Source organism: Octopus sinensis, linkage group LG1, assembly GCF_006345805.1.
Source record: "Octopus sinensis linkage group LG1, ASM634580v1, whole genome shotgun sequence".
NCBI classification, from domain to species: domain Eukaryota; kingdom Metazoa; phylum Mollusca; class Cephalopoda; order Octopoda; family Octopodidae; genus Octopus; species Octopus sinensis.
In genome coordinates this window covers 137,080,240-137,094,150 of record NC_042997.1, presented here as the reverse complement: position 1 = coordinate 137,094,150, position 13,911 = coordinate 137,080,240, and the positions used below count along the sequence as shown (strand labels likewise).

General features: G+C 35.3%; 1 protein-coding gene across 2 annotated transcripts; it reads left to right on the top strand.

The window, feature by feature from the left end:
• LOC115217590 (coiled-coil-helix-coiled-coil-helix domain-containing protein 2) lies at window positions 1-10,468 on the top strand. 2 transcript variants are annotated; one of them, XM_029787345.2, is made up of 4 exons: window positions 1-153; window positions 6,783-6,927; window positions 7,668-7,905; window positions 10,284-10,468. In XM_029787345.2, exons 1-4 carry the CDS (start codon window positions 122-124, stop codon window positions 10,295-10,297), a joined length of 429 nt encoding a protein of 142 aa, XP_029643205.1. In that variant the 5' UTR covers window positions 1-121; the 3' UTR covers window positions 10,298-10,468. The 2 variants fall into 2 exon arrangements, with proteins under 2 accessions (XP_029643205.1, XP_036361003.1); XM_036505110.1 differs by lacking the exon at window positions 10,284-10,468 and adding an exon at window positions 9,829-9,848.
• Window positions 10,469-13,911: the final 3,443 nt, after the last annotated feature.

Genomic DNA, 13,911 nt, shown 5'->3' with positions numbered 1-13,911 from the left:
TTGCTCCAGTGATGTGACGTCACAAAATATATCCAATCAGAATTTAGTTCCTCTCAGCTCTAGAAAACGAGAGAATATTTAACCTCCACTAATTTTGAAAGCATTTAAAACTGCTTCCAAGATGCCGCGACGAGGACGTTCAATGTCATCCAGGTAAATGAAAAAACTATTTTCATTTCCTTCTGTAAACCCTATATAAATTTAGGAGCAATTCTTATTGTTTTTTCGCTGATTTTTTGATAGATGGCACGTAGATTTGCGTGTCCTTTATTTCTAATTTCGCTTTGTTGAAATATTTGTTGACAATTGTTTTTAAAGATACTTGACGGTCACTCAATTTAACCTTTAAGTTCAGTTGCAAGTAAAAAAAAAAAAAATGGGTACGAAATTTAACAAATTAGTACCTTTTTACTTATTTGTATTCTTTCAAATAATTTTTTTCCTGATTGATTATAGGAAATATAGTGTATCTAATTAGTACATGTGTTAGTGAAAACTGTATTTCTTGATTAATTTTTGAAAATTATTTTTCTTCTTTTAAACTCAGATTTTTCACGGGTATTTGAATAAATTACCCGGAAATAGTGAATATTAGTTAACGTTAACAATAATTGCGTCAGCAATGTATTATAATTCGAATTTCGATTTGAAGCAATCACTCAAGATGATGATCAGCTACACATAAACCACGCTTAAAGAATAGTTTCTCGTATAGTAATGATATTTAAAAATAATATTTTAGATATTACTATTTAAATTTCAAAATGATAAAACTACTAATTTAATCAATTTTCAAAGATTTCAGTTAATCATTACTAATCATTAGATATAGCATTTGGTTATAATAACTCTACATTTTTGTTGAGCTCTCATTGTATTTATTTTTATCTTACTTTTCCAGTCCTATTTTTTAACATCTTCTAACCCTAACCTTTAGCCCTTACTCTGTAACAAAACATTTAAAAAAAAATTTTTATCCAATAAAATAAAATGGATTTGTTGGGGAACAAATGTTGCTTAAAATAATCTCAGTATAAAACAATTTTCTCTGACGAAGCATATGCGTAATCGATGGCTCTGGTGGAAATAACAGCCGTATCTCACGAATCACACCTACCGTCTTAAGAAAAGGAAGGTTTCATTGGTTAATGTGGTTCTGTATATATGATGAAAAAAAAAAATCATAATAAATTCATGGTCCTGGATCTTTTATAGATCGATTAGAACTCACCTGCAGCAAAATAAACAACTCGTGTAATTTTAAAGGCATGTGTAAATTATGTTCGTTTTAAAACGTGTTATGGAGTAAAATCGATTAACCATAACAATCTCTTAGTATGCTTAGGTTTAACAGGCGTCATGTCATAGGTGTGATCGAGCAAACTTAGTATCAAAGGCATAGTCTAACCATGACAATTGCAGTTTTTTTCTCATGATCATTTCTTTCCCCAACAGCTTTACGTTAGGGTTTTATTGAGATTTGGCTGATATTTCCATCATCTGGGGTGACCACGACGAGCCTTGCTCTCTGGTTGGCAAGGAATGATTTCATGTGTTTCTGAAGCTTTCGGGTAGTTGTCGTTTAGCTACAGGTCATCATTAGTCGGAATCCCATACCGCATGGAGAGAATAACAGAAGTTGGGGGCAAAATTTAAAAATAATCGAGATTTCCAACGTATGAAGCTCGGGAACACTATTTTAAAAAATGAAAGAAAAAACTATCCTTTTCCTTTCCTATGATATACACTTTTAAGGTAATTTGAGGGAGTTATAGCTACCATTTCTAGCATATCGAGCAACTGCGTAGAGGCTCCCTCGTTTGTTATATCAATGATTAGCTCTGGGACTTAGTATTTCAACATGTTTACTTACGTAACTTCCTATGTAATTGCGTAATATAAGCAGTTGAGGTGCATATACACTTTCAGTCAACAATCTGGAATTATGAGTGACTTAATAGCAAATATAAGGACATGTCTTTATTGAATACAACCAAACAGTGTATTTTATACATAACTATTGTTATTGGAATCCATCATTTGTCGGCGGAATTCTGGTTTAAGCATACTATATAGCTCCTCAACTATATTTTTTGGAATTTTCTGGTGTGCTTCAATCAAAATTTCTCCCATTTGTCAAGATGGTCATATTTAATAGTTATATAACGACTGTCGACCAGGTCGAATTGCTGCATTTACCACAATTTTTTTCACCATTGCGTTTTACTTCAACCAACAAGACTACAAGCTTCTACGTGGTTATTCAACTTGCTAGCAAAAGAAGCCAAATCTACCTCAAATGGCATCTGCACGTCTTGATATGTTAGGTAATGTGATCTGTTTCTTAAACGTTGGAAAAAGACTGAGTGGTCACGGCCAGAATGACTTTGAGCTAGGCCTACCTGATCAGTGCTGACCCACGGCCAAACAATCTAAAAGTAATTTTTTGGCTCTATTATTCCTTCTCTAATATGCCGTCTTAAGCCATATAGGAACACCTGATGAAAAACAGCTTAACACGCCTGCCACAGGATATTGATATGATCTGCTTCTATTTGCCAAAAGGATTTTATTAACTTTCTCAAATCAGAAAGCTGAAATATTTTGTGTGGTGGTATATAGGTACATCTAATACTTGATCAAATGCAGCGATAAATCCACTTAATTTTCCCTTCACTGCAACTCCAGGACTGAAGATTGAACTTAACACTATAGGAGGAGTTATCAACCAATTTCTGACAGATGAATTTTGGACTGTATTAGTTGAGGAAACTAATGCTTATGCTATGCAGATATTAGATCAACAGCAGGGTCTTGTACGAAGATCATCCTGGTTCAAAGAGTGACACAACAAATGTGACAGAAATGAAGTGTTTCTTTGGCCTGATGTTATAAATGGGTACATGTCCTAAACCATCTGTAGAAAGTTATTGGTCCACTAACATTTTATACAAATATCGTCTTTTTCCATCGATAATAAGTCAGAATCGTTTTCGGTTGCTGCTCCGATTTCTTCACTTTTCAAACAATGAAGAAAATAATGGTAATCGTTTGTATAAAATTAATCCCGTTCTTATATATTACAATAATATTATGAAAGAATTATACATCCCAGAGAGAGAAGTTTGTATTGACAAGTCCATGGTACTTTGGCGTGGTCAGTTAGTATTTCACCAGTATATAAAGAACAAGAGACATAACTATGGTGTAAAGTTGTATGAACTGTGTGAATCAAGTGGTATTGTTCAAAAAATTCTAATCTATTCAGGTCAAGTTATGCTTAGTCTGATGGATGAGTTCCTTGATAAAGGTTATATTCTGTACACAGATAATTACTACAACTCTGTTCCCTTGACAAAAGCAATGTCACAGCGATCTACATATATATATGTGTGGAACTCTTGGTTTACTCGAAAAGACAACCCGAAGGATTTGGTAAAAAAAAAAGTTGAAGAAAGAAGAATCAGAATGGATAAGATCAGACGAAGTAGTTGTGTGCAAATGGGAAGACAATTAGTAATATGCACCAAGTGGAAATGGTAGACGTGATAAATTGTAACAGAAAAAATAAAAAAAAGCCCAGTATTGTAAGAGATTATAACAACGGTATGTCAGGAGTAGATAGATCAGATCAAATGCTTTCCTATTATTCTTGTCCTCGGAAAACACTCCGTTGGTACAAGAAAATTGGTCTACATGTCTTTGAAATTCTCATCCATAATGCCCACAAGTAGAAAACACTCAAATGAAACTTGTAAAGTTTAGAGATAATGTAGTGCTGTATGTGCTTGGTGAACATAAATGGAAAGAAACTCCAGTTCCAGCAGTAGAAGATTTCTACTACTTGGAAGCAATTCTACCTATGGAAAAGAAACAAAGGCCAACCAAACCATGCAGGGTGTGTACACGAAAGAAACTTCGTAAAGAAACTAGGTACGCTTATGCTGCGTACCCAGAGAAACCAGCTTTGTGCATAGAAAAGTGTTTCAAGGCATTCCACGCAGAATAATTTGACATTCTGTCTATAATTTTTTGAATAAAACTGTTTTCTTTCATTTCAAATTAGTTAAAAAAGAAATAAAAATTGGTTCCAGTTGTAAGCTTCAATAACAAAATATTTTTAGTTATCTTTCTGTATGTATTTTTTTCACTTTACGCTCAATTTTTCTTGTTATAATGTATTTCAATTTAGAAGAATTAAACTTTTATATGCTATTACAACCCAAATGTAAAAAATTGCAACAAATGACAAAGGAAATGTTTTTTTTCTTATACCTGATATATATATAGATGTTTTACCAAATATATTTCCTGGCAGGTGCCATAATACGAGTTAACTCGTATCATTGGGCAAATAAAGGGTGTCTTTAGTGTTTCCACAACATACAATGTTAGTTCCAGACATCAGTTCATTTTAAGCGCATTACTATAAAATTGACCTCTATGAGTACGCTTGTACCTGGCGAAATTGTATAGATTGCCAACTACGAGATAACTTGTAGTTGGCAGTCAAAGTGTTGATAGAATGTTTTCTATTGCCCACTTAATAATAATATCAGCAAATCATCTTTAGTGGGTTCTATCAGTTTGAAGACTAGACCTATATATTCAAACTTTTTTTTTTCCAAGTTATGTATATAATCAATTGATTTATTGCTAGTGTATTAACAATTTCTTTTATTACACAAACAATAAACTTAACAGCCAAAAAATAACTTGCATTAAAAATTTCAGAATTACAACTTTTTATCATTTTTTCTTGGAAATAGTATTCTATAGTTTTAATAGTTTCATTTAAATGGCCGATGCCAGTGTTACATAACTGTCATGTAAAAAGTGCCCTTCAAATGTTGGGCAATATGTTGTGCTTAAAACCTCTCAAGCCAAGTGGAATTGTAGTCAATGCCAATGCTGTCTGACCTGCACCCATGCTGGTGGTATGTAAAAAGCACCATTCGAGCATTGGGCCTCATAGAGACAGTGACAAGTGACCGAGACCTTTGACAATATACCGTGCTTGTCAAGACCTGTCAAGTAAAGTGAGATCGTAGTCGTGGCAATGGCATGTAAAAAGCACCCACTACATTCTTGGAATGGTTGGCATCCAGCTGTAGAAACCATGCCAAATCAAATTGGAACCTGGTGCAGCTCCCTGACTTAACAGTTTTCTATCAAACTGACCAACTCATGCCAGCATGGAAAATGGACATTAATGATGATGATGATCTATTTGTGTTATAGCTGTTTGTCAATCAAACCAGTTTTGATCAACTTCGATGAAGATAACAATAAAGATGAACACTAAATGACTAAAAGTGCATATTTTTGTGGCATAAGCTTTAACAATATTTCTGCTAATATTCTTTGTTTTTGCCTGTATCATGATCTTCATCCTTCATGTCTCTGAAAACGTCATGAAAAAAAGCACCGAATGCATTCTGTAAAGTGGTTGTCATAAAGATGGGCATTCAACCACAGAAACTATGCTAAAGCATATATTGGAGCTCAATGCAGTCCTCCAGCTCATTGAATTCTATCAAACTGTCTAACCTATGCCAAACATGGAAGACAGATGTTAAATGATGAGTTTACAGGATGCATCCAGCAGGGTTATTCAGGCAAATACCTTAATCTCAATTCCTCATAATTACTTCTGAATATGTTCACTCTGATATTTATGTGTAATTAGGATGATTACCTTTTGGATGTATGTTATTTTGGGGCATTATTTCATTCAACTGTGAAACTTGTAACTAAAAATCCATCCTGTAAACTGTATCTAATGTATATCATCATCATTGCTTGAATAGGCTGGATAGGTGTTCTCCAATACAGAATATTCCCACCTGTATTCTTTTGGCATCTCCTTTATGAAGTTCAGTATCTTGAGATAAGTTTGCATCACTTCGGCTCTTACCTTTGTCTGTGTCACTATTCCCCTTTACTTGGATCACCTGGCACTTCTTTATCCAACTATCATCATGCATATGCATTACATGTCCATATCACATGACATGTAATTCTTATATTCAGATTTTCTCTCCATTTGATTGGACCCCATCATTGACATTAAACATTCTTTCACCCATCCTTTGCATTCAGTGCTCATGTCTTGCTATCATTCAAATTCATATATTGTAAACATGCATCATACTATTTATTTCTCACTTGAAAGTAGAATTCCTTTGTTGCTAATAGCTACCTGAACTTTTCTCTACTTGTTTTTATTCTGGCTTCTATACTTTCAGAACACCCTCCTCTAATGCTGATTAAGTAATTTCAGTAACAGAAATTGTCAAATAATTTTATGAAGCCTTCTCAAACCTTAGAATTTATTTCACTAGTATCCTGACTGCTTGCTACTCTCAGATATGTCACATAAATTATGTTTGTTGGGTATTTTAATAGTCTTTCTCACATTAGCACGGGCTAAACAAATATATTACTGAGGCATTGTTTTAAAGCTGGATGGATTTCATGTCATTAACCTTTACATGCTTTTGAAGTAAGGGATTTTTGGAAAACTCAAATGTAAAACATATGGATATCTTTCATTTTCCTTTTACTCGACTTACGTGGCAGAAGACACTTGTTCAAGTATCTTCTGTTGGACACCTTCTACAAGGTGTTGCACAGTGAGTCTGAAATCAAAACCATGTGGTTAGAAAGCAAGTTTTTTACCCACACAGCTTTGCTTTCATCTAGTTATGACTTATGATTAGTTAGTTCCATTATGGGCAGAGATTGCATTTGCTTCATTTATTTCTTCAAATACTTTTCAGGCCAATGGCTCCAGCTCCTATTTCCAGGCCTGTAGCTCCAGCTCCTGTTCCTGCTCAACCTTCTGCAGTTGCAGCTCCTCGACAACCGGGACTTTTTGCACACATGGCTTCCACAGCTGCAGGTGTTGCTGTGGGCTCTGCTGTTGTGAGTATTTTGTTTCGTACTTTTTATGAATTCTTACCAAAGTGTTGCAATCTACTGTGTATTTTTATATCTTTTTAAACAAGTTTGCAAGGAGCCATTTTGATGACAAGAATGACCAAGTGTGTATGTGTAACCTGGATGAAACAAATACCACTAAATATTTTTGTTTACACTTATCTGTGATGTGTATTTGTGTAACCCATGCTAGCCTGGACACAAGAACAAAGTCTCTCTCTCTCTCTCACACACATACGCCCCTTTCAATAAATTCCACTTACAAGGTGTTGGTTATTCTGAGGCTATGGTGGAAACCACTTGTCTAAAAGTTCTGCACAGCAGGATTGTATCTGGAATCACAATTGTGAAGTAAACTTTTTATCTACATGGTAATTTGCTAAAACTGTAATGAATTAGCTCAACAGTTAAATAAGGCAACTTTTTAAGTGAATATTTAAAAAAATATATTTTAAAACAGTTCTGTTTATTAAAACCTATTCTTCTGCTCCCTGATTTTTAATTTACACTTACTGATTGCAAAGTTCTGAACTTTTCCAAGTTATTGGAATGAAGCAATAGAAATAATTAGTGCAGGGTAGTTTGTTTTTGTTGTTCTTTAAAACTACAGTTATAATCTGTGAACTTCAGTTATTCCTTTTATTGTAAATAAAATTTAATGGCTTTATTAAATGATAGGAAAATAAAAAAAAAACTAAAATTGCTTTATTTTACAATCTTTCTAGGGTCACACAGTGGGACATGCTTTAACTGGATCATTTAGTGGCTCAAGTAATGAAGTTGCTTCACCAGCACAGCAAGCAGCTTCTCCTGAACCAATTTACCCACAACCTGCAGGATCCGCACATGCAAATACATGTGAATGGGAAATCAAGCAATTTATGGAATGTGCTCAAAATCAAAATGATATCTCTTTATGTTCAGGATTTAATGAGGCTATTAAATTATGCAAGCAACAAAATGGTAAATATATTTTTTATTTGTTTTTTAACACCCATCAAAAATTTTCCACTGTATCAGTATTATGTTATTTAATGGTGTTCATAACTTTATTAGGTTTGATACAGGTAAGCAGTTGAGCAAGTATTATAACTGACTCCTTGTAACATCATTTTCATGTGCTTAATATTTTAGATAGCTTAAATGTTGTACCCTGATAAGACAATTCACAATGAAGTTACTTGATAGCAAAGCTCAAGCTATCTTGTGGCTGTGCTGTCAAAAACTAAACTTTATCTATTTGTTTCCGGAAGTGGAAGACATGGGATGAAATGCTGAAAGCTGACCTCAGGATCCTGAGCCTAATGGAAAAGATGACTAAGGACTGAGGTCTCTAGTGATCTGTGGTCCTTCAAAAGACGACTCCTCATCAGAACAGTTCTGAAAGTGCTTTCTACCCATGTTACAATGACTCTCCCTCTCCTCACATGCATTATGCCTGCCTTCACCACCACTGGCTCCTAAAGACTATTCAACTATGTCATTTCTCTATCTTCCCCAGCTCATTGTTTTCAACTCTACCCATTTTGACAGTTTGCTCCAATCCCCTCATTCTCCTTCCCATGCAAACCGTCCACCAACTTCTACTCAGCTTGTGCCTTGTGGCACCACCTGAGCACCTCATTGCTAATCTCTTGCAGCTCCTACTAATCATTTTCTCTTGCTAGATATGAATAGCTATGCAGATCCCTCAATAAGAATCTGCTCCTCTCATAGTAATCCATCATCTCCTAACATGAGGATGATCTTCTTAAGTCTGTAGTCTTGTAAACTGTATGGCAGTCTCAATTGTGAAAGCGGGCATGAAAAAGCACCCAGTCTACAATGTAAAGTGGTTGGTGTTAGGAAGTGCATCCAAGTGTAGAAGCCATGCCAAAGCAGACATTGGAGCATGAAGCAGTCCTCCTACTCATCAGATTGTCATACCATCCAACCTGTGCCAACATAGAACATGGATGTTAAATGATGATAAGTTGACATGGAGATCTCTTTTCGAACAGATGTTATTAGCAACTTTTGGCACTTAATTTTAGTTACAAAAAGTAAATTAAATAACTTCCTTGCATCCCCTTTTCTGACAGTTTCATGACACCAGTAATAGCAGCTAATTCTGAAAACAAAATTGAAAGTTTTCTCTCATAGTATACTGATAATACTGAAAGAAAATATTTCAGTTTTATTGTAGATGATGCAAATTAATATTTCTGACGTTTTAAAGTCAAAATGAAAATGTAAGCAAATGCCATAATCAGTGGCTTGCCTAAGTACCAGTTTCCACTGAAATTAGAGACAAATACTTTTGTATATATCACTTTTCTCTTAATTTAGTATTTTATTTAGTTTGTATTAAGAGATCTTCAGGTTCAAGGGGGTTTATGGTTTGGTCTCTAATTTGAGCTTATAATGATTTCAAAAAGAATAAAATCATACGGCATCAAGATTTAGGTTCATGTCTAAGTAAATTTGGGTATTTGTCAGGTGTTCTTTTTTTTTTTTTTTTTTTTTGCATTGGCATGACCTTAGGAAGATGAAAAATAAATATCAATTGTATTCAAGTTTTTGGCAGAAAGAACATCAAATTTTTATTAACCTTTCAATTTATGCTACTCATAAGTTTCACTTTAGCTTCAGATTATTTCTTAATAGTTGATCTGAAGACTAGCGGGTGTTAATAAAAAAAATTATTCCTTATAATGTTAACAAGAACTTTCTGCATGGAATCCCTCTTTGCTATAAGACTCACTTCTTAGTTGTGTAAGTTTTTCATTACTTGTGTATACATTAAAAAAAACAAATGGAATTTCAACTCAACTACTTTCTGGTTGGATTTAATATTGTAATAGATTGATCTGCTATTTTATTTCAACCATCAAAATCTAAATCCAGAATAAAAAGAAGGACCATAAACAAGCAGAAATTAAATCGACAAGTGAAGAAAAGTATTATGATGGGGTAAAAGAAAATTTATAAATATATTTTCTTTCTGTTAACTTTTTTTTTTTTTGACATTTTGATAATTGTGAGATTATGACATCCCTGCTGATTTTCATTTACTCCACATCATATAGTTTAGTATTTTTATCTGTATTTACTATGGCTACTGTGAAAACTGTTGCTTCATCACAACCTTCACTAGAACTGAAAACCAAGTAATATTATGAAACCAATGTTTGCTTTAAATCTATTGGGATCTGAAAGTGCAATTTGATTACTTGTATCATTTTAGGATTCAAGTTTCCTCATGTCGATATGCTGTTAGTAATATTTATTTTTTTTACAAAAGACATTTTAAAAACTTATTTTATCATTTAGTTGAATAACTATCATTTTTTTTGTTTTAGGAATATCTGTATAATGGCTTCATTGTAGCAGTTTTAATTTATGAAGATATGAATTTACCACTAATGACTTTATGAAGACTAAAAATTATTGGAAAGAAAATCAGTGGTAAACTCAGTTTTAATATGCAACAAATGTAGTCAAAAGTTTTGATCAATATTGTTAATAAATCTGGTTTTACATTTGCTGTTTTCTCTCTTTTTTTATTTTAACATCCATCAGATATTGTGTGGTTGTGAAGTTTGCTTTGCAACTACTTGGTTTTGACTTTGATCCCTCTGTACAGCATGTTTTAGGAAAGGATCCTCTACTGTAGTCTCAGACAAACCAGTTCGTGGTGAGAAGACTTTGGTACATGAAAATTGTATAAGCCCATTATTGTATATAGTCTTTGATGAGCAATCTGAGAAATGTCACTTATCAAACAAAGCCTCTTGTGATATTTGTTCTGGACTAAAGAACTCCTTTGTGATAAAATAAATACATTAAAGCGATTGTCCTCTTTGGAAACTTGTACCTAGTAATGCTATTATTCATTAATTACTATGTAAAATAAATATTAATTCTCAGTTGACAATAATCTCTCTTACTTTTCATATCCATTGAATTGTATCATTATCATCATCGTTTAACGTCCGCTTTCCATGCTAGCATGGGTTGGACAATTTGACTGAGGACTGGCGAACCAGATGGCTGCACCAGACTCCAATCTGATCTGGCAGAGTTTCTACAGCTGGTTGCCCTTCCTAACACCAACCACTCTGAGAGTGTTGTGGGTGCTTTTACTTGCCACTGGCACGAGGGCCAGTCAGGCAGTAGTGGCAACGGCCACACTCAAATGGTGTTTTTTTTATGTGCCACCTGCACAGGAGCCAGTCCAGGAGCACTGGAAACAACTTCGCTCGAATGTTTTTTCACATGCCAGTAAGGTGATGCTGGTAACGATCATGCTCGAATGGTGCTTTTTACATGCCACCAGCATGAAAGCCAGTTTACTGCTCAGGCAACGATCATGCTTGGATGGTGCTCTTAGCGCTCCACTAGCACGGATGCCAATCATTCGATTTCACTTGCCTCAACAGGTCTTCACAAGCAGAGTTTAGTGTCCAATTAAGGAAAGGTACGCATAAGTGGTCTAGTTACACCCCTGGCATAGGCCACGAGGTTATGGTCTCACTTGGCTTGCCAGCTCTTCTCAAGCACAGCATATTTCCAAAGGTCCTGGTCACTAGTCATTACTTCAGTGAGGCCTAATGTTTGAAGGTCATACTTCACTACCTCATCCCAGGTCTTCCTGGGTCTACCTCTTCCACAGGTATGCATACTGACATTACACATCCATCAGAGCATACTGGCTTCGTTCCTTGTGAACTTACGCATGTCCTCAGCAGTCACAGCCCATGTTTCACTGCCATGTAGCATGGCTGTTCGTACACATGCGTCATACAGTCAACCTTTTACTCTGACCAAGAGGCCCTTTGTCACCAGCAGAGGTAAGAGCTCTCTGAACTTTGCCCAGGCTATTCTTATTCTAGCAGCTACACTTTCAGTGCACCCTCCTCTGCTACTGATTTGGTCACCTCTCCCAGGGGCATCTTGTCTTGAATTCCTCTGTTATTGCCTGGAGGACTGAACATTGGTGGACTTCTACCCAGAATTCTTCACTGTACTCATTGCCAGCCCTCACCTTACAGTGTCCCTATACATGGCTTGCACAGCTCTCACTAACCATACATCTATCCCTAGTTTTCTCATTGACCACAAGGTAAGGGATTGGGAGACCCTGTCAAAGGCTTTCTCCATGTCAATGAAAGCCAGGTACAGAGGTTTATCTTTGGCTAGGTATTTCACCTGCAGCTTCTTACCAGAAATATAGCATTCAGTGGTACTTTTCCCTGGCACGAACCCAAACTGCATCTCTCTCCCTAATTAGTTGGGCTGACCTTCCTTACCTGATCCAACAAATTGATATCTCTGTAATTATTTGTATTTCAAGTATCACCTTTACCTTGGTAGGAGTTGACTATAGTGCTGCTACACCAGTCATTAGGTATGACTCCTTCGTGTATCACCTGGTTAACTATACGGGTGACTAGGCTATAGCCGTCACTGCCAGATGATATTTTGAGCATCTCTGCAGTGATTCCTGATGGGCCAGGGGCTTTCCCTGTCTTCATACTTTTAATTGCTTTATCTACCAAGGTACTGTCAACTCAAATAGCTGGTCCCTCTGTTGGGTTGACATTTGGCAGACTCTCTTTCTCCCATTCATTTTCTTTGAGCAACCTTTCATAGTGGTCCTTTTAGAAATATCATAACTTGTGGTGCATTTTTGTATGGCTAAGGCACTTATCACTCTTGAATATGTATTTGGAAGAGCTCTTCAAGGCAGAAAATACCTAAGCCTGTTTAAGTGCAAGCCATTATGAAATTTTGTTCCCACATCTGGAATTGTGTTGCTGTTCCACATATACAGACCAGATACTGTCAACCTGACATTACCAGGAAGCCACTCACTAAAACATCCCAATTTCTGGCCTAGAGCCCTCTGCTCTTCAAATCGCACTGAACTTGTGCCATTCTTTCATTTTCCTTCACCATTCTTATTGTGGTCTTTTTGTTCCCAGAATATTGACCCTCTGGAATTCCTTATCTGCAACTGTTTAAGATTATCAACTACATCAGTCTCAAAGCTGTTTTTTTTCTCTAGATTAAGCTAAATAAACAAAAAACTTTGTTATTTTCCTTTTGTAAGGGTAGGTTCTCTCAATCCCATTCATGTAATTCCAGGGTATTGCCTGTAGGTAAACATTGAGATTGAGGTTTCAGAAAGGATATGACAAATTTAGTAATTGGAAAACCTAAGTTGGGCTAATGATTAAAACCAAAACTGGTGATTTGCACTAAATAGAGTTAGAAGGTGGCTATGATGTTAGCCTTCACATTCCAGTAACAAAATAAAACCTGTGGAAATTCCATAGGTTTTTGTTGGTGGAAATTTTTGGAATAGTAGTTGGTAAAGGCGACAGCAGCTGGCAGGTAAGATAGGTTGGGAGAGATGTGACAAGAAAAAAAAAACTGCCCCTAAACCGTTACAGATGTATAATCCTACATACCATGAATTATAATAGATTTTTGTGGTGATGTTAACAGAGGTAGTGATTATAAGGAGTTGACAGCAAACTTTTTGAGAGCTAAAATTTGAAAATACTATATGATTTGATACATGCATTGTAGTACAAGTAATGTTGCTGCTGCCACTACCATAACTATCAAAAACAAAAAAATAAACTATCACCACCACTACCTCTTAATTTTCTATACTTTTCCATCTCTGAGATACCTCCCTTAATGTAGGTAGCTCATATAAAAATATATATAAAATACTTAAATGAGTTTACTTTAACAATACATTGGAATAGTTTGAATTGGGTAGTAATAGCAAATCACTAAAGTGCTTGATAGATGCATTTTAGTGATTTACTATCAAGATGACAGGGCAACAATATTTGTATACTCGTCACAAAGCTGAAGTAGAAACTACCACAACTTGATAGATATGTTAAGATAATCAGGAGTAATATTACAAAGACTGCCATAAGGATCAACACAGTAGAAGAAAACAAAGAG